Genomic DNA, 18,509 nt, shown 5'->3' on the forward strand with positions numbered 1-18,509 from the left:
AGAAAGAAAGAAAGAAAGAAAGAAAGAAAGAAAGAAAGAAAGAAAGAGTTGGAGCTAAAAATCTAACTGTTTGAGTATTCATTTCAAATATATTCTGACCTATCATCATTGAGATCTAATTTTTGTTGTGTTAAACTATCATGCTATGTTATACTGCATTATCAATACAGTGCTCAAGCTCGCTCTCTCGCTCTCTCTCTCTCTCTCTCTCCTGCTACTTTTCTCGTAACTTGGGTCCCATCAATAACAGTCTGTTACATGCCCACTAAATGAAAAGACATTCTCAGATAACCCAAAATTTCTTGACTCACACATGGATGGATTATTCATACCCTCTCCATTCTTATACTTGTTTTTTTTTATTTTTTTTAATCTTTTTTATTTTAATTTTTATTAATTACACTTTATTCACTTTGTATCCCCCCATAGTCCCCTCCCTCTTCCTCTTCCAATCCCACCCTCCCTCCCCCTTCTCCACGCATGCCTCTCCCCAAGTCCACTGATAGGGGAGGTCTTTTTCTCCTTCCTTCTGATCCTAGTCTATCAGGTCTCATCAGGACTGGCTGCATTGTCTTCCTCTGTGGCTTGGTAAGGCTGCTTCCTCCTCAGGCAGAGGTGATCAAAGAGCAGACCAATCAGTTCATGTCAGAGACAGTCCCTGTTCCCATTACTATGGAACCCACTTGGACACTGAGCTGAGCTTGGACACAGATGTACCATGGGCTACATCTATGGGGTTCTAGGTTATCTCCATCAATGGTCCTTGGTTGGAGTATCAGTCTCAGGAAAGACCCCTGGGCCCAGATTTTTTGGTTCTGTTGCTCTCCTTGTGGAGGTCTTGTCCTCTCCAGGTCTTACTATTTCCCACTTCTTTCATAAGATTCCCTGCACTCTGCCCAAAGATTGGCCATAAGTCTCAGCATCTGCTTTGATACCCTGCAGGGTAGAACCTTTCAGAGGCCCTCTGTGGTAGGCTCCTGTCCTGTTCCCTGTTTTCTCCTTGTTCTGATGTCCATCCTCTTTGCCTTTTTGAATGGGGATTGAGCATTTTAGCCAGAGTCCTCCTTAGTTTCTTTAGGTGTCTTATACTTGTTGACCTCTTATACTTGGGCGCATACTTGGGGTCTCAGTAGGAGACTTTCCTTCTCCCTTTTCTACCCTCCAAAGCTGGTTGACATTGTGCAGCCACTGGGGCACTTATCCAACCATCTACTGTTTCTTTCATGAATTCCTAGACTCGTAGCCAACTGTGTGGTAGTAAAACCGCCCAGTGTATGCTTTTCTCTGCTGTAGTTCAATTTCGTTGGTCACAGTTTTCTGTCAATTTAAGTTATATGGAATTTTACAGCTGTTGTTACAACTGTAATACTCCTTTATGGGCTGATATCAAATAACTTAGAACATGGTTTTGTATGTTTACCACAGTACCAAAATAACTTGGGGGAAAAAATGAGTTACTTCACCATGAATGAATATTTTCGTTAAATTGCATGCAGTACCAACCACTTCACAAACAAATATACTGCGATAGAAAGCTGCATCAGCCCACATGCTTCACACACTTTATTCTTTCAGTTTCCAGAAAACGTGAAAATGAAGTGTCAAAGACAATTAACAATAGGTTTCACCTAAAATCTTGTATTAGCTGAAAAGGGGAACTGGAGTGGGGGTGTTGCTCATTTGGTAGAGTACTTGCCTGGAATGGAGCCCTGGATTCAGTCTCTAGGACCATATAAGCCAGGTATGGTATTTAGACTGTAATCCCGGCACTGTGTATGTGGAGGCAGAAGGATCAGGGTCAGATCATCATTAGCCACACAGCAAACCTGCAGCCAGCCTGGGCTATATGACAGCCTATCTCACAAAGGAAAAAGTTAGGGAACACAGATTGTGTACACTGTGTGTGTCCTACCTGGGCATTAGAAAACTCCTTCTTGGGGAAAGTAATTGGAAACCACTCACCTGAAGTAGCCAATGATGAGAATGGCCACAGCCAAGGAGCCGAAAGAGATGGAGTAGCCAACAGTGTACAGGACGTACAGGCTTTCAAAGAACTCTTGCTGTAGGAAGAGACAGTCAACATACGGAAAAGACAGTGATTCAAAATGGGGAGGAGGGAGGGACTTATGGGGGGATACAAAGTGAATAAGGTATAATTAATAAAAGTTAAAAAAAATAAATAAATAAAAATAGAAAAAAAAACCTCAGTTTTGGAATGTTGTGTCTGGCTCTCTAGCTTTTATGAGCTGTAACTTACATGCAATAAAACAGACAAATCTAAGGCAAGCTGCTTGACAGGTTTTGACACACTAAATTCATTTGTACCCTTTGCCGGTTGAAAAAAAAAAAAAGCCACCCACTCACAACTGTGATTTCAATTTCTGTCACCAAAAATTAGCTTTCTCTGTTCACATGCTTCATATTCTTCCAGGTTGCTCTTGCACTTAAAAATTATAAAAATGTGTGCTCTTTTGCCAACAAACTACATTTGATGATCTTCAATACTGTTACATGAATTAAACTTCACTTTTGTTAATTTTTTTTATTTAAAATGGTAGAATCTCTTATTTATGGTTGTGAGCCTAGCCTTTTTTTAATATTTTATTATTAATTACACTTTATTCGCTTCATATCCCCCTTGTAGCTCCCTCCTTCCTCCCCTCCCAATCCGTCATTTCCTCCTCCTTCTCCACACATGCCCCTCCCCAAGTCCACTGATAAGGGAGGTCTTCTTTTCCTTCTTTCTGATCCTAGTCTGTCAGGCCACATCAGGAGTGGCTGCATTGTCTTCCTCTGTGGCCTGGTAAGGTTGCTCTCCCCTCAGGGGGAGGTGATCACTCCAACCAAGTACCATGCATGGAGAAAAGCTAGAACCCCTGCACAGATGCAGCCCATGGCAGTTCAGTCTCCCAGTGGGTTCCATAGTAATGAGAACAGGGACTGTCTCTGACATGAACTGATTGGCCTGCTCTTTGAGCCTAGCCTTTTAACGGCTAAGCCATCTCTCCTCCAGCCCTAAAATCGTAGAGTCCCTGAAAATGGAAAGTATTGTAAAAGAGGTTTCATGTACCCTCCATCCATTTTTGTATAATGGTTTTAGGTAACATAACTATACTAAGACATACAAACCAAGAACTCAACAACTATGGCAATGTGCTGACTAATACACTGTGTGATCTCATGACACGTGGACATTTTTATGACTACCACTGGGCTCGAGACACAGAAATCAAGGACCAGTGCAAAGATCCTGCTCATCTGTGGCCATGCCTACCCTCCCCATCTCCAGCATCAAACGCCTGGTAGCTTAGAAAATGTTTTCCATCATATGGTTTTGTCTTTCCATGGCGGTGTGTAAGCCAACTGATACTTTAAGAAGCTAGTCCTTGAGATGCATCCAAGTTGTCACAACCCCCACTAACTGGATGTTTTCATTGCTAAGTAATGGTATGTCCATAGCATATGTATATGCTCTTGGATCATACTTTAACAGATGATATCAATTGATTCATGTATATAGAGCATATTTTATACAGTCCTGACACACTGAGGCTAAGCACATTATTATTTTATACTGTGGTTTTTTTTTTCATTTAAAAATATTCCTGCTACCTTGTATGTTGTTTGAATGTCGTTAGAATTTTGTTTTATTATTTTGTATAGTTTTCTCAATGTTTGTTTTAGGTGTCACATTGCCTGGCTGGATGTAGAAACTATACCAGCACATGGAAAAACTTGGAATTATCAACGATCTTGTTTCCTAATTAAGCCGTTGACATTATTTGGATTTTCATTTATTCAGTTTGAACTTTTCCATGAGGCAAGTATTGTCAACTGTTTGTAAAATGTTCATGAACCTATTGTTTTAATTTTTAATTAATAGCTTTTAGAGTCAGAGAACATATTTAGGATTTCATTCAAGAAACTTATGGACAGTTAATTTTAGACTAATGTAATGCTACAAGGAACAAGAGCAAGTCAATGTACCTCCAATATACAGACTGTATTCCTTTTGGGTATGCACCCAGTAATGCAACTTCTGGATAACATGACATTCAAGTTTTGGGGTTTTTTTTTTGTTGTTTTTTGTTTTTTTTTTTAAGAAACAGCCATACTTCTTCCTATGATGGCTGTATTAATATGCCTCCTACCAGTGAATAATATATCAGGGTTCCTATCTTAAGTTCTTGCTTTTTTTTTTTTTTTGTCATTTTGGTAATAATTGTTCTAACAGATACAAGATACCTGTCATTGTAGTTTTAATTTACGTTTTCTGATTAATAATGTTTAACATGTTTCCCTATGTCTCTTGGCAGTTTGCTAATTGTCCTTTGAGAAACAGCTATTCACATCTTTAGCCTATGAAATAATTGCCTCATCTCTTATATAGAGTTGTTGTGTTCCTTGTGTATTTTAATATGTCCTTGGCGGGGTGGGGTGGGTCTTCACTCCATAGGCCAGGCTGGCTTTGAACTCCTGATCCTGCTATCCCTTCCTCTCAAATGCAGGGACTGGCAGTCTGTCATACCATATCTGGATGGATACATTCTCTCACGGCTCCCATGTGTGCTCTTCCTCTCCGGACGCTGTGTCTTCGTTCTGTTAATTATTCCCCTGGTGGTGTGGATCTCTTTTGTCTGTATTGCTGTTATTATCTATGGGTTTGGAGGCCACATCTAAAAGGTCTGATGAATTTTCCCCCCTTTTTTTCTCCTCTATTGATTTTACTCTTTCAGGTGTTACACACTTCCTTGTCTTTCTTTTTGTAACACAGGGTAACAGTCACTGTAGTCTTCAGTGTGGAGATAGGCAGCATCTGTTGAAAAGACTACCCTTTCTGCATTGTGTGGTTCTTAGCATCTTTCTCCAAACATAGCTGGCCGTGAATATGCAGATTCACTACCAACTGCTCTATTCTGTTCCATAGTTCTGTATGTCTGTTTTTATGCCAGGATCCTGCAGCTCTGGTTACTAAGTTTTGTGACGCACTTTGAAGTCAAATAATGTGATTATTCTAGCTTCATCACTCAAAATAGTTTTAGCTATTTGTGGTCCTTTGTGAGTCTGTACAAGTGTTAGAATAGTTTCATCTATTTATGTAAAAAGAAGAAGAAGAAGAAGAAGAAGAAGAAGAAGAAGAAGAAGAAGAAGTCTGTGAAGATTTTATAGGGACTGGATTGAATCTGTAGCTCAATTTGGTTATCATGGACATTTTAATGGTATTAATTTATTCAACTCATGAATGTTGACTACCTTTCTACTTATTTGTAGCTTCAATTTCTTCCATCAATATTTTATAGTCTCAGTGCACAGGTCTTAAATCCCTTGAGCAATTTATTTCTAATTATTTCATGTCATTTTGGTAAATGGAAATGAGATTATTTTCTTGTTGTTCTGCTCTTGGTAATTTATTAATGTAGGGAAGCTCTCATTTAGTATGAAGGGGGTTTTTTGTTTTGTTTTTTTTTTTTAGTCTGAAATATTACTGAGATTATTCATTAGCTCTAGCAGGTTTTTTTTTCCTTTGGATTCTGGGATTTTTCTGTAAGATTATATCATCTGCAATTACAAACAATCTTCCTTCTTTCCCAGTGTGCATGCCTTTTATTATCTCTTTCTCTCTTGCTCTGCTAGAATGTCCAGGGGTGAAATAAGTGAGAGGCAGCAAAGAACACCCTTTCTACATCTCAGGGGCTTTTTCTGCACCTGCCCCTGTGTGGCACTCCTCAGCCAGCCACCTTCTTGCTTCAAATGAAAATTCCTTTCAGCCTCTTTGTCAGGCCTCAGCCTTGTGCTCAAAGAGGCCTGTGTGTGTGGCTGGAGGATGTCTCTCTCTGTGACCAGCCTGCTACACAGTCATCATATACTTAATAAGAGTATCATGTGCCTCAAGGGATTTCTCTCATTTCCTGTGCTCTGTCCCCATGACTTCGGATAACTTACAGTTTTTATCTGCGTCAGTCCTACGTGCATCTCGAGGAACTTCTCATTATCTCTTCACTGCCTCGGCCTTTGGCATGCTTCAGTGCTGCTAACAGTAAAGGCCCCAAGGGGTCTCACTCTCACTAAGGCTTAGTCCTTGGGACTGTAACCCCTTACGGTAGCTCTTATCTGTTAAAAATTGGTTTAAAAGCTTCTATCCTCTCCTACTTTCTTTTAGCCCCTTCTGTGACATGCTTGCTTCCTTCTGCTGCAGACCCACTGATTAATGGTCCCAGGAGCCTCTACCTTCCCTTAGGGAAAAAGAAAAAGACTACCCATTGCTTGTACTGATGGGTTTCTACAAACTATTGATTTGGAAGTACAATTTAAATTATTCATACTATACATTACAACAACTAATTGTTCAATGATTTTTTTTTTTCTGTTCAGCTTCCCTACTCCAAATCTTTATAATCAGTATTGGAAATGAGCTTATGACATCTAAGGATACAACCTTTCAAGATTTTGTTTCTCTATGTTTTTTTTTTTTAATTTTTTAATTGAAATACTGTTCCATCATATACCCCCTTCCTTTCCTGCCTCATTTCCCTCCCACTTCCCCCTCGAGTTCATGGCCTACTCTTCTTAGTTCTTCTCAGCTCTTCTTAGCAGGCCATTCTTACTGCACACTCCCCCTCCCGATTCCTTCCTTCTCCTGGGGCTCAGCCTCCGTCACCAACAGCCTGTTCTATGGTCCCCATAAAGGCTGTCATGTGTGAGCTGACTACTCTCATCCCCAGCATGTGTCACTGCTGGTCTAAGTAACTGGGATGATTTAGCTGTGACTTTTAAACCACCAAATATAATGTTCTCCCGATTATGGTAACTGCACCAAACCACTCTAACAGAAAATTAGGACATGAGAGCTTCGTCCTTGACCCCGCCATCAGCAAACTGTCTCCTGGGCCCACACTGTTCTCCTGGCTCACAGTTGACTCCCATCTATGCAATTAAGGTATTGTGCTGGAAGACCTGTATGCTGATCCTTGCTCAGCATACTTCCAAGATTCTGCTTTGTCACTTAAAGTGAAATCATCCACGACAATCCTCTGCGCTGGACTACACACACTAAAATGAAAGGATCCTTCAGAAACATAGTGAGATGGGGTTCAGCATTCACAGGTAGGCAAGAATGGACTGTGAATCATGTTGCTCACTACCAATTTGTATACATACTGTAGTATTATATAATATAGAATAGTATAATGTAAAAAGCAAAATAATAAACTGTGTGTGAGAGTGAGTGTGCATAAGTCTATCCTAAGAAAAACAGGAGGAAGGTTCAGGTGCACCTAAAAGGATTCTACCAGTATTTTTATCTTTCATGATCTTTGTCACTAAATAAAAGAATTTTGTATATAATGGCTGACAGGCAAAAATTATGTGAAAACATTATTCTGCGATTTCCCTGGGGATTCACAAACATAGCAATGTCATTACCTTTCTTATGCTGATATCAGGCTGCAGAAAGCAGTCCGAATAATTAGCCCATGTTTTATTTGAGCTATGAATAAAATCCCACGTTCCATTGGGGGTACAGTGCCGGAAAGCAACTCCTGGAAAAACAAGAAAGACGCTGAGATTGCATAGTTCCCCACAAGTCTGTTATTAAACATCAAAGAAAAGAGTAAATGTCTGGTTGCCATCAATCATCTCACAAAGTTCACTACCTTTATGATTGAAGTCATAAATATAAGGAGGGCATGGCACAGCTGACATTTTCCCCACTGTTCCTCTAGGCCAACAAATGAGTCCATCCCATTCCGGGAAGCAATTGCCTTCTGATGAGAAAAGGAAATAAAGAAAGACAAGAAAACAATATTGAACAAATGCTTTTGAAACAGAAAACTTGAGCTCAGTCCTGGGGCAAAACGTAAAGCAAGCAAACCAACAAACTGACAAGTTTGGAAACTAAACCAGAAGAGAGGAGATGCAAATGTCCCCCGAAATCACCTGCTTGGCCTCTTCCTGGGCACATTACCAGGAGTCTTTGATCTGCTAAATTAAAGCATCTCAATCATTCCAGCATATTCGCTATATTTTTAGAAAGTTCTGTTGAAGAACTTGGTGCACAAGTGATTCAAGATTTAGGTTCTTGTGCTCACCTCTGACACTTCTCAAGATGAATGCTCTATGCTTCTCAAGATGCATGCACTTTCATCCTTCGTGCAAGTTCCGAGTCCATCACACTGGACTTGGATGAGTTTTCAGCAGGCTATTCTTACTTCTTATTCCCTCTCCCTATTCCTTCCTTTTCCTCCAGCCCCTCCCCCAGCTCCTTCTCCTCCTCTTTTTCTCCCCACCCGGAACCCTCTCTAGGACACTTTTCTGCAGCTCTCCCCACCATGGTCCTTGTGCTTCTGGAGATTAGCTGTGGAAAGCGTGGGGAATGGACATGTTAGGATAGAACCAAAGACTGTCTAGAGAAGGCTGGACCGTGCCCAGGTCCCACTCAGACACAGGATGTTCCTGCAACATATTGGGTGTTCCCTGCATTATACATCCCGGAGTCAGAAGCTTTCTGGGGTGCTTCAGCAGTTTGGAAAGTGGTAGATCTTCAGTAGAGTCCACACAGCCCCAGAATATCCCTCAATCTCAGCCACAAGCCACAGTTTCATGATGAATCCTTGGCCGCTCCTGTCCTTGCTGCCTGTTTAGCAGGTAAAGCTACTTCCTGCTCCCTGGTATATTCCCTGAGTGTTCCATCTTACCTGATTCAAACACTTGGTACCAATGGTACGTTCACATTCACGCTTATCACAGTAGCCACCAAATTCCCCCGCCCCCACCTCACTGAGCCTCAGTCTACTTCTTGGCCATGTCTGAAGATCCTAAGGATCTGCCTTCCTCCAGGATATGTCATGGAGATGTTCAGGTTCTTGCTCTTCATGGGTTTCTAAATCACCTCAATACTCCTTCTTTTCCCTCCTCCAGACTCTTTCTCAAGTGTCAATTTCTAAGGAAACATTCCCAGTCTAAAACTGCTTCTCACTCATATAGACATACAGCATAGGACAAACCCACTAAAATCTGTGCATCTAAAGAAACTAAGCAAGAGAGAGGACCCTAACTAAAATGTTCAATCCCCATCCTGAAAGGCAAAGAGGATTGACATCAGAAGAAGAAGAAAAAAGGAAACAACCTAGGAACCTGCTACAGAGGGCCTCTGAAAGCCAGAAGAAGAAAACAGGAAACAAACTAGGAACCTACCACAGAGGGCCTCTGAAAGCCTCTGCCTTGCAGACTATCAAAACAGATGCTGAGCCTGATGGCCAACTGATGGGCAGAGTGAATGGAATTTTATGTAAGAAGTGGGAAATAGTAAGAGCTGGAGAGAACAGGAACTCCACAAGGAGAGCAACAGAACAAGAAAATTTGAACACAGAGAACTTCCCAGAGACTCATACTCCAACCAAGGACTATTCATGGAGATAACCTAGAACCCCTGCACAGATGTAGCCCATGGCAGGTCAGTGTCCAAGTGGGTTACATAGTAATGGGAAGAGGGACTGCCTCTGACATAATCTGATTGGCCTGCTCTTTGATCACCTCCCCCTGAGGGGGGAGCAGCCTTACCAGGCCACAGTAGAGGACAATGCAGCCACTTTTGATGAGAACTGGTAGACTAAGATCAGAAAGGAGAGGAGAACCTCCCCTATCAGTGGACTTGGGGAGAGGCATGCATGCAGAAAGGGGAGGGAGGGTGGGATCGGGAGGGGAGAAGGGAGGGGCTTATGGGGGGATACAAAATGAATAAAGTGTAATTAATAAAAAATTTTTAAAAAGTTAAAAAAAAACTGCTTCTCCACTCACCACTCCCTTGTCTCCTGCTGTCTTTCCTTCACAGTTCTCAACACCTCCTAATGTTATATGGTTTTTTTTTTCCTATTGTTTTCTTAAGTCACAGGATTGAAGAAAGCCAAGAGTGGAGCTCCTTTCACCGTTCTGTCTCATGCATTAGCCATGCTGCTTGCACAGCCCCTGACACTTACGGTAGTTTAACAAATGCTCACTGACAATGCTGTGCTCCCTGGGGCTTTTTTCCTTTGGTCATACACTGAACTTCCAAGAAGAAAGCTTGTCAGCCACGTCACACCCCCACTTCCCGAACGGAGACGCTTGCTATGAATACTGCATTCATTTCCTATGGCAAATTTCACAGTTTTGAACAAGCTCTGAACCCTGCCTCAGTAGGGCCTTTGCTTATGAACTCATGAGGACAAAACCAGGAGCTGGCAGGGCCGTGTTCTCTTCTGGAGACTGTGAAGGTGAGCATATTTACTTGCTCAGTTCAGTAGTTAGCAGAGTTCAGTTCCTCCACTGTAAAGCTGGTTTCTTTCTGGCTGTTGGCAGTGCTCTTGCCCAGCCTCTGAAGGCTGTTCACATAACTGTCTTCTGACCTCCTTCCTCCCTGTCACAGTCAGCAACACAGACTGGATGGATCCTTCTCAAATTTTGAATCCCACTCTGCTCCCCATCTCTTACAGCTCAACCGATTCAGCCACTTTCTTCCTCCATCTTTCAAGATTATGTTCTGTCAATGGAGATAATCCAGAATAACTTCCACATTTTAATGTGCACAAGCTTAACTCCATTTACAACATCGCTTTTGGCTATGTAGCATTCTTGGTCATTACACCGTGTGCCAGCAGTGGATATCTTTAGGGGCTTCGTTACTCTACCACAAGTACTAGCTAACACTGGTCATGTTCAGTTGTTTGGTTTGAAATCAGCCCAGAGGCCTTCTGTGGAAGGCTCCTGTCCTGTTCCCTATCTTCTCCTACTTCTGATGTCTATCCTGTTTGTCCTTCTGAATGAGGATTAAGCCTCTTCCCTAGGGTCCTTCTTGTTGTTTAGCCTCTTTAGGTCTGTGGATTTTAGTATGTTTATCCTATATTATATGCACAGTATCTGCTTATAAGTGAGTATATGCCATGCCTGTCTTTCTTCTTTGGGGTTACCTCATTGAGAATGTTCTTTTCTAGTTCCATCCATTTGCCTGCAAATTTCATGATTTCCTTGTATTTAATTGCTGAATAGTCTTCCATTGTGTAAATGTACCACAATTTCTGTATCCATTCCTAAACTGAGGAACATCTGGGTTGTTTCCAGATTCTGGCTATTATGAATAAAGCTGCTGTGAACACAGTTGAGCAAGTGTACTTGTTGTGTAGTGGGGCATCTTTCGGATATATGCCCAGGAGTGGTATAGCTGGATCTTGAGGAAGCACTATTCCTAATTTTCTGAGAAAGTGCCAGATTGATTTCCAAAGTGGTTGTACAAGTTTGCATTCCCACCAGCAATAGAGGAGTGTTCCCCTTTCTCCACAACCTCTCCAGCATGTGTTGTCCCTTGAGTTTTTTATCTTAGCCATTCTGATAGGTATAAAGTAGAATCTCAGGGTTGTTTTGATTTGCATTTCCCTGATGACTACAGACATTGAGCATTTCTTTAAGTATTTCTTTCCCATTCGATATTCCTCTGTTGAGAATTCTGTTTGGCTTTGTATCCCATTTTTTCTATTTTTTATTTATTTTTAATTAATTTATTTTTTTATTAATTACGGTTTATTTACTTTGTATCCCAACTATCCCTCCCAATCCCACCCTGCCTCCCTCTTTTCTACCCATACCCTTCCCCCAGTCCACTGATAGGGGAGGTCCTCCTCCCCTTCCATCTGATCCTAATCTATCAGGTCTCATCAGGAGTGACTGCATTATCTTCCTCTGTGGCCTAGTAAAGCTGCTCCCCCCTCAGGAGAAGGTGATCAAAAGCAGGCCAATCAGTTCATATCAGAGACAGTCCCCATTCCCATTACTAGGGAACCCACTTGAACACTGAGCTGCCATAGACTACATCTGTGCAGAGATTATAGGTTATCTCCATGCATGGTACTTAGTGGGAATATCAGTCTCAGAAAAGATCCTTGTGTCCAGATTTTTTTTCTCTCCTTGTGGAGCTCCTTCCCTGCTCCAGGTCTTTCTAGCTCCTTCTTCTTTCATAAGATTCCCTGCACTCTGCCCAAAGTTTGGCTGTGAGCCTCAGCCTCTGCTTTGATACCCTGCAGGGTAGAGCCTTTCAGAGTCTCTCTGTCTTCTCACTCTTTTGATGTCCATCCCGTTAGCCTTTTTGAATGAGGATTGATCATCTTACCCAGGGCCCTCTTTCTTGCTTAGCTTCCTTAGGTGTACAGATTTTTTAGTATGATTATCCTATATTATATGTCTAATATCCACTTACAAGTGAGTATATGCCATGTGTGTCTTTCTGCTTCTGGGATACCTCACTCAGAGCCTTCCTCCATTGCTGGTATGACTGTAAACTTGTAAAACCACTTTGGAAATCAATCTGGCACTTTCTCAGACAATTAGGAATAGTGCTACCTCACGATCCAGCTATACTAGTCCTAGGCATATATCCAATATATGCTCAAGTACACAACAAGGACGTTTGCTCACCATCTTTATTTGTAATAGCCAGAAGCTGGAAACAACCCAGATGTCCCTCAGTTGAGGAATGGATACAGAAATTGTGGTACATTTACACAATGGAATACTACTCAGCAATTAAACACAAGGAAATCATGAAATTTGTATGCAAATGGTGCAAACTCGAGTGAGGTATCCCATTTTTCAATTGGATTACTTAGTTTGTTGGTGTTTAATTCTTCAGTTCTTTATATATTCTGGATGTTAGCCCTCTGTCAGATAAAGGGTTGGTGAAGATCCTTTCCTAGTCTGCAGGCTGGTGTTTTGTTCTGTTGATAGTTTCTTTTCCTTTACAGAAGATTTTCTGTTTCATGAGGTCCCATTTATTGATTGTTGGTCTTAGAGCCTGTGCTGTTGGTATTCTGTTCAGGAAGTTGTCTTCTATGCCAATGAGGTCAAGGATCTTCCCCACTTTTTCTTCTAACAGATTTAGTGTGTCTGGTTTTCTGTTAAGGTCTTTGATCCACAAGACTCTACCCAGCAGGGTATGGAAGCAGATGCTGAGACTCATAGCCAAACTTTGGGCAGAGTTCAGGGAATCTTATGGAAGAAGAAGAAGGAGGTAGAAAGACCTGGAGGGGACAGGAGCTCCACATGAGACCAACAGAGCCCATGGGGACTTGCAAAGACTGATGCACCAACCAAGGACCAGGCATAAAGAGGACCTAGACCTCCTGCTTGGATGCAGCCAATAGGCAGGTTCATGTGGGTTCCCTATTAAGGGGAGCAGGGGCTGTCTTTGACATGGACTCTGTTGCCTGCTCTTTGATCACTTCCCCCTAGTGTGGAGACCATTGCCAGGTCACAGAGGAATAAGACACAGGCAGTCCTGAAGAGTCATGACAGCCAAACTCTGGGCAGAATGCAGGGAATCTTATGGAAGAAGGGGGAGATAGAAAGACAGGAGCACCACAGGAGACTGGGGTCAGAAAGTAGGGGTGGAGGGCTCTACCTTTCTGAGAATTAGAGGAGGGGAATAAGAGGGAAGAAGAAAGGAGGGTGGGACCAGGAGGAGACAAGGGAAGGGGCTATAATCGGGATTTAAAGTGAATAAATTATAAAAGAATTAAATTAAAAAAACAGAATAAAAAAACAGTTGGATATAAAAAAGAAAGAAACCCAGAAGAATAGAGATTCATACAGACACTGCTATCCCCGATAATAATTGAGCATCAACCTGAACTAACTTCTCAGTGTCCCCTTGTCGCCTAGAAACAAACATTTGATCTGTTTTGTGTCCTGCTGAAGGGAAAAGAAAAGAAAATGTCTTCTTTCACCCACACTGTCCTCACAGAAGAGAACATTTTCCTGGAAACAGCCACACTTTCCCTCACACCATCACAGCCTGCCTTCGCACACCACAGGCGACCCAGGAACCCATCCCACTGCCTCCCGCGTCTGATGCGCCACGGCATCTGCCTACAGCATCTGCTTTTGCTGCTGCTGCTGCAGCTGCTGCTGGATGTGCTAGCGGCCCTTTGCTTTTCTTGCTGTTCTCAGTGGCTAGCGACTCAATCTCAACCATCAGTATCTTTTACACACGATAGAATTCTGTATGACTCCCTGCCCATTTACTTTGTGGTTAATAAGTCATATGTCTTTTCATATCTGGACCACGGCTAAAGCGTGGATCTTAAATGCCCCCACCATGTCCCGTGGGCTTAGTAATATGTACAAGCTATGACTAAGCCCATGAGAGATGACAGGAACTTTAATGTGACGCCCAGTGGGGCATCATCCGGTGACTGGGAACATGCCCTGGAGGGGACAGTAGAACCAGGGTTCCTTCCTTCCTCTCTCCGGGAGTTGAACAACTTTGCTCCATAATGTATTTCTGCCATGTTATCTCACCATGAGACCAAAACAACAGGGGCAACCAGTCATGGAATAAAACCAAAATCATGAGCCAATATAAACGCTTTTTCCTATATAAGCTTGTTTATCCCGGTTATTTGTTATTGTCTCAGAAGACTAACGCTACTGCTCAATTGATATGTACCTGATATGTGCTTCACCACCAATGCAGACTGGATCTGGAAGCAGGGTCTTGTTTTCCTGTCTGGGAAATGCATGCTCCAATGTCATGTGCTATGTCTGAGTGTTAGCCACATGACGAATTAAACTCTGTATATAAGTGTAAAAATCTATGGGTCAGTATACTGTATAATTATTCAGTATTAGAACAGTCATGAAAAAAAATGTTCTTATGTTCTGAGAAAATGTTCTGGTTTCTATAAGATGCCCGCTTATAGCTGAATGAACACAGCCATAGACCTCAACCCCCAAATCAGAAAACCAACAGTCCTCAAAACAATATTTTTATAGAATATGTTGATATCTTGGGAGGCTCTTTGACAATAAGAATGATAAATATTCACAAAAGGCTGCAAAGACGAGGGGGGCCTGAACCTCAAACCTAGAATGTGGAGCTCCTAATTAATGTTTCCTCCTTGGTCATCATGTGAGAAACACTTCGATTATTTGGCACAAAACTAATTACCAATGACTCATCACTCTCATTTTTACAAATTAACACCACTAATTATAACTCTGACTCTCCCTTCCATATCCCAACCAAGGTAATTATTACTGAAGCCTGTTCAGTTATGATGTTTACACAGAATGGTCTAAAATTTAGAAAATCTATCTTTTCTCCTTTTAGCTCTGGAATTACTCATAACAAAATAAGATCATACTTGAAAGGAGAACCAGAAGGAATGAAACCTGCTGGGGTTTTTTGTTTTTAAATCTTCAATAATTTTACGACTAGGAACTTGTATTAACCCCTCCCTTTCATAAACATTTGGAAATTTTTGTTTCTACTATAAAGTTTTTTTTAAATGATGTGTGTCTGTGTGTGTGTGTGTGTGTGTGTGTGTGTGTGTGTGTGTGATTCTGTCTGTCTGTCTGTCTGTCTGTCTGTCTGTCTTATCAACTGAGTGCTTGAATGTGAACCACATGTGTACAGTGCCTGAGGAGGTAAGATGAGGAGTCAGGGCCCTGGAACTAGAGTCATAGACTATTGTGAGCAACCACGTGGGTGCTTGGAATTGAACTCCAGTCCTCTGCAGGAGCCGCTCTTAGCCTCTGAGCTGTCTCACAAGTCCAATATTTTTTCAGAAATAAAAAAGAACACTATATACTTATAACATGGGATCGATGCTGTTGATATTCTATAATACTTAATTCATTTATTTTTGCTAGATTTACAATGGTTATATACGACATTAACAGCCCCTCCCTAAATATTTTTCTATCCGCCTTTTAACTTTAAGGTCAATTAAGATGAAACTTTTCTTATATTAGCTGGTAAATTCAAAATGTCAGTCTAGTTTTTTTTTTTACAACTTAAATGCAGTGTGTTTTAGTTAATTTACGTATAATTCAGCACTTTCCTTGAAAGGTAGGCTGAAGTTGGACTCCATTTAACTCATATTTCTGTTTGAAGAAAGACTTTAGAGCAAGAGTCTTCTCTTTTACTCTTATTCATGCATATCATGCACATATTGACAAATGCCAGGTGTTGCACAACTTAATACATTCAGATAATTTATTCTTCATTTGACATTTCTACAGCCTGTGACTGATTCAGACTTACTAACCTTTGCTGTCCTAATCCCTCTTCCTGGGATGCCTGTTTATCTGACTGATTTCTTGCTATATCCACCTAACTCCTGCCCTTTTAATTTTAAGATATGATGATTATGTAGCCAGGAGACTTTGCCTGATCCCTCACTGGTTGAGATGTTTGCCATGGTTCCACCGTTGTGAATGTCTCTGCTGTTAAAATTATGTACCATCCTGAAGGATGTCTACCACTCCCATGAAACCATCAAGCCCACAGGGCAAGGAAGAACATGCTGTTCATGGTTTTCAATGGTTTCTACTAACGTACCACCCTGGACACACACAGTATACCGATACAGCTTCTAGAGGGACACATAAGATCGGGGTAGACTAGGTAATATCTAAGATATTACAGCTCAACATTCAGTAGGATGTCCTAGAGAACAGTTTATTTGTTCCTCATGAATATTAATAATAATCTTTCCAAGTTCTTTCATGTGTTACTACTGCTTTCTAGTAGATTTGAATATCTGACTGTTCTTTTTGATTTTTATTTATTATTATCATTTATTACAATTTATTCAATTTGTATCCTGGCTGTGGCCCACTCCCTCTTCTCTTCCTAATCCCACCCTCCTTCCCTCTTCCCCCCCTATGCTCATCCCCTAATCCACTGATAGGGGAGGTCCTCCTCCCCTTCTATTTGATCCTAGCCTATAGATCTCATCAGGACTGGTTGCATTGTCTTCTACTGTGGACTGGCGAGGCTGTATCCCCCAGGGAGAGGTGATCAGAGATCCTGTCACTGAGTTCTTGCCAGAGAAAGCCCCTGCTCCCCTTATTATGGACCCCACTTGGATGTTGAGTCTATGGGCTACATCTGAGCCTGGTTTTTATGTCCTCTCCATGCATTGTCCTTGGTTGGGGTATCAGTCTCTGCAGGACCCTCAGGGCTCAGGTTTTCTTTTGGCTCTGTTGCTCTCCTTTTGGAGCTCCTGTCCCCTTATCTGAGTGTTCTTTAAAGGTAAATTAAACATTTCCCTCTGGAATGATCTCAGAGTGACATTTCAGAAAACTTACTTTTCTTTTAAGAGACATATAAATGCCAAATTAATTAATATCAACACTTAGTCTCTCCTATAACATGTACCATAAAGTGAAAGAAAGAAACATGAGGACAGAAATTATTCTACAGAGGCATCAATCACTGGATTTAGGTCTTATCTAAGAAGCTTACAGTAACCTGTTAGGTTTTTAATGTATTTGAGTGATGAAAGATAAGCCTAGGACATAATGAGGCTATAAAACTTCATGGGCGATCCTGCTACAAAGTCAGTAAGACATCCCTAAACACTAGTGTAAAACAAAATTATTGTTGACAACAGAGACTGACCCTTTCAAACTCAGCTAGATTTAGAGCTGAAATAAGCAATCAGCTAATAAAAAAAAAATTTTTTTTAAACCACTCTAATCCAAAATTTTGTAACTAATGTCAAGGCAATAGTTCTTGTAGGTGTCTCTAGAAGAAAAGAAAAAAAAAAAAAAAAAAAACAGGAAATCAAGAGCTTGAGCTTGAGTGCTTCCTATCTCATATGGCACATAAGGAAACAAGGCAGCATTGGAGTAGCCCCGGTTTACCAGCGAAGTCAAAGAATATCAAAAGTACAAAAGGCCAGGTGTGGCGGCACATGCCTGATCTCAGTATCTTGGAGGCAGAGGCAGGTGGAGTTCTGTGAGTTCGAGACCAGCCTGGTCTGCAAAGAGAGTCCATTACAGCCAGACCTATACAAAGAAACCCTGTCCCCCCCCCCAAAAAAAAAAGAAAGTACAAAAGACTTAAAGTAGGACTATGTAGGTTTTAGAATTTTTTAAATAAAAACTCAAATTAATTGATAAATGCATGAAACAACTGTTATACAATACTACATAGAGGATTGGGGAACTGAAAAACACTTGGAAAAAAATTACCAAAACAGCACAAATAAACGATGAAAAAAGAGTATAAATAAGACATAAACCCAGAGAGGTTGTATGAGAAGCTTATTTCTATAAAATCCTTTACATGTATTTACTTCATGTATATGGATATTTTGCCTGCAGGCATGTGTATGTGCCTCACATATATGCCTGGTGCCTGTGGAGTGCAGAAGAGGGCATCAGATCACCTGCAACAGGAGTTAACAGATGATTGTGAGCCCATGTGGGCACTGGGTATGGAAATGAGCAGAAGTGCTTCAGTCCGTTCAAAAGAAGATTAGATGGGGCGAATAGAAGAGATGCAGAGAGAGTCCCAATAAGATGGTAGAGTTAAATATTGCACATTCTCACGCACAACTGAGATAACTGGAATAAACTATTCGTTGAATAGACAAAGATTATCAGAATAAATAAGGAAAATTTTGTGTGTAAACCGTTTACATAAAATGTTCCTGGCTGGGTATGGTGGTGCATGCCTTTAATCCCTGCATTTG

The 18,509-nt window shown here is 41.2% G+C and overlaps 1 protein-coding gene across 1 annotated transcript in view; it reads right to left on the reverse strand.

Moving 5' to 3' along the window:
- The window catches only part of Pth2r (parathyroid hormone 2 receptor), an 80,526-nt gene that overhangs the window by 42,365 nt on the left and 19,652 nt on the right, over window positions 1-18,509 (reverse strand). Inside the window, exons 3-5 of the mRNA XM_055616793.1 lie at window positions 7,653-7,763; window positions 7,423-7,538; window positions 1,963-2,060 (exon numbers count right to left, since the gene is read on the reverse strand). Of these exons, the coding sequence (XP_055472768.1) occupies window positions 1,963-2,060; window positions 7,423-7,538; window positions 7,653-7,763 (325 nt within the window). The remainder of the gene's footprint in view (window positions 1-1,962; window positions 2,061-7,422; window positions 7,539-7,652; window positions 7,764-18,509) is intronic.

Source organism: Psammomys obesus, unplaced genomic scaffold (genome assembly GCF_907164565.1).
Source record: "Psammomys obesus unplaced genomic scaffold, mPsaObe1.curated_primary_1811, whole genome shotgun sequence".
In the NCBI taxonomy this organism is placed as follows: domain Eukaryota; kingdom Metazoa; phylum Chordata; class Mammalia; order Rodentia; family Muridae; genus Psammomys; species Psammomys obesus.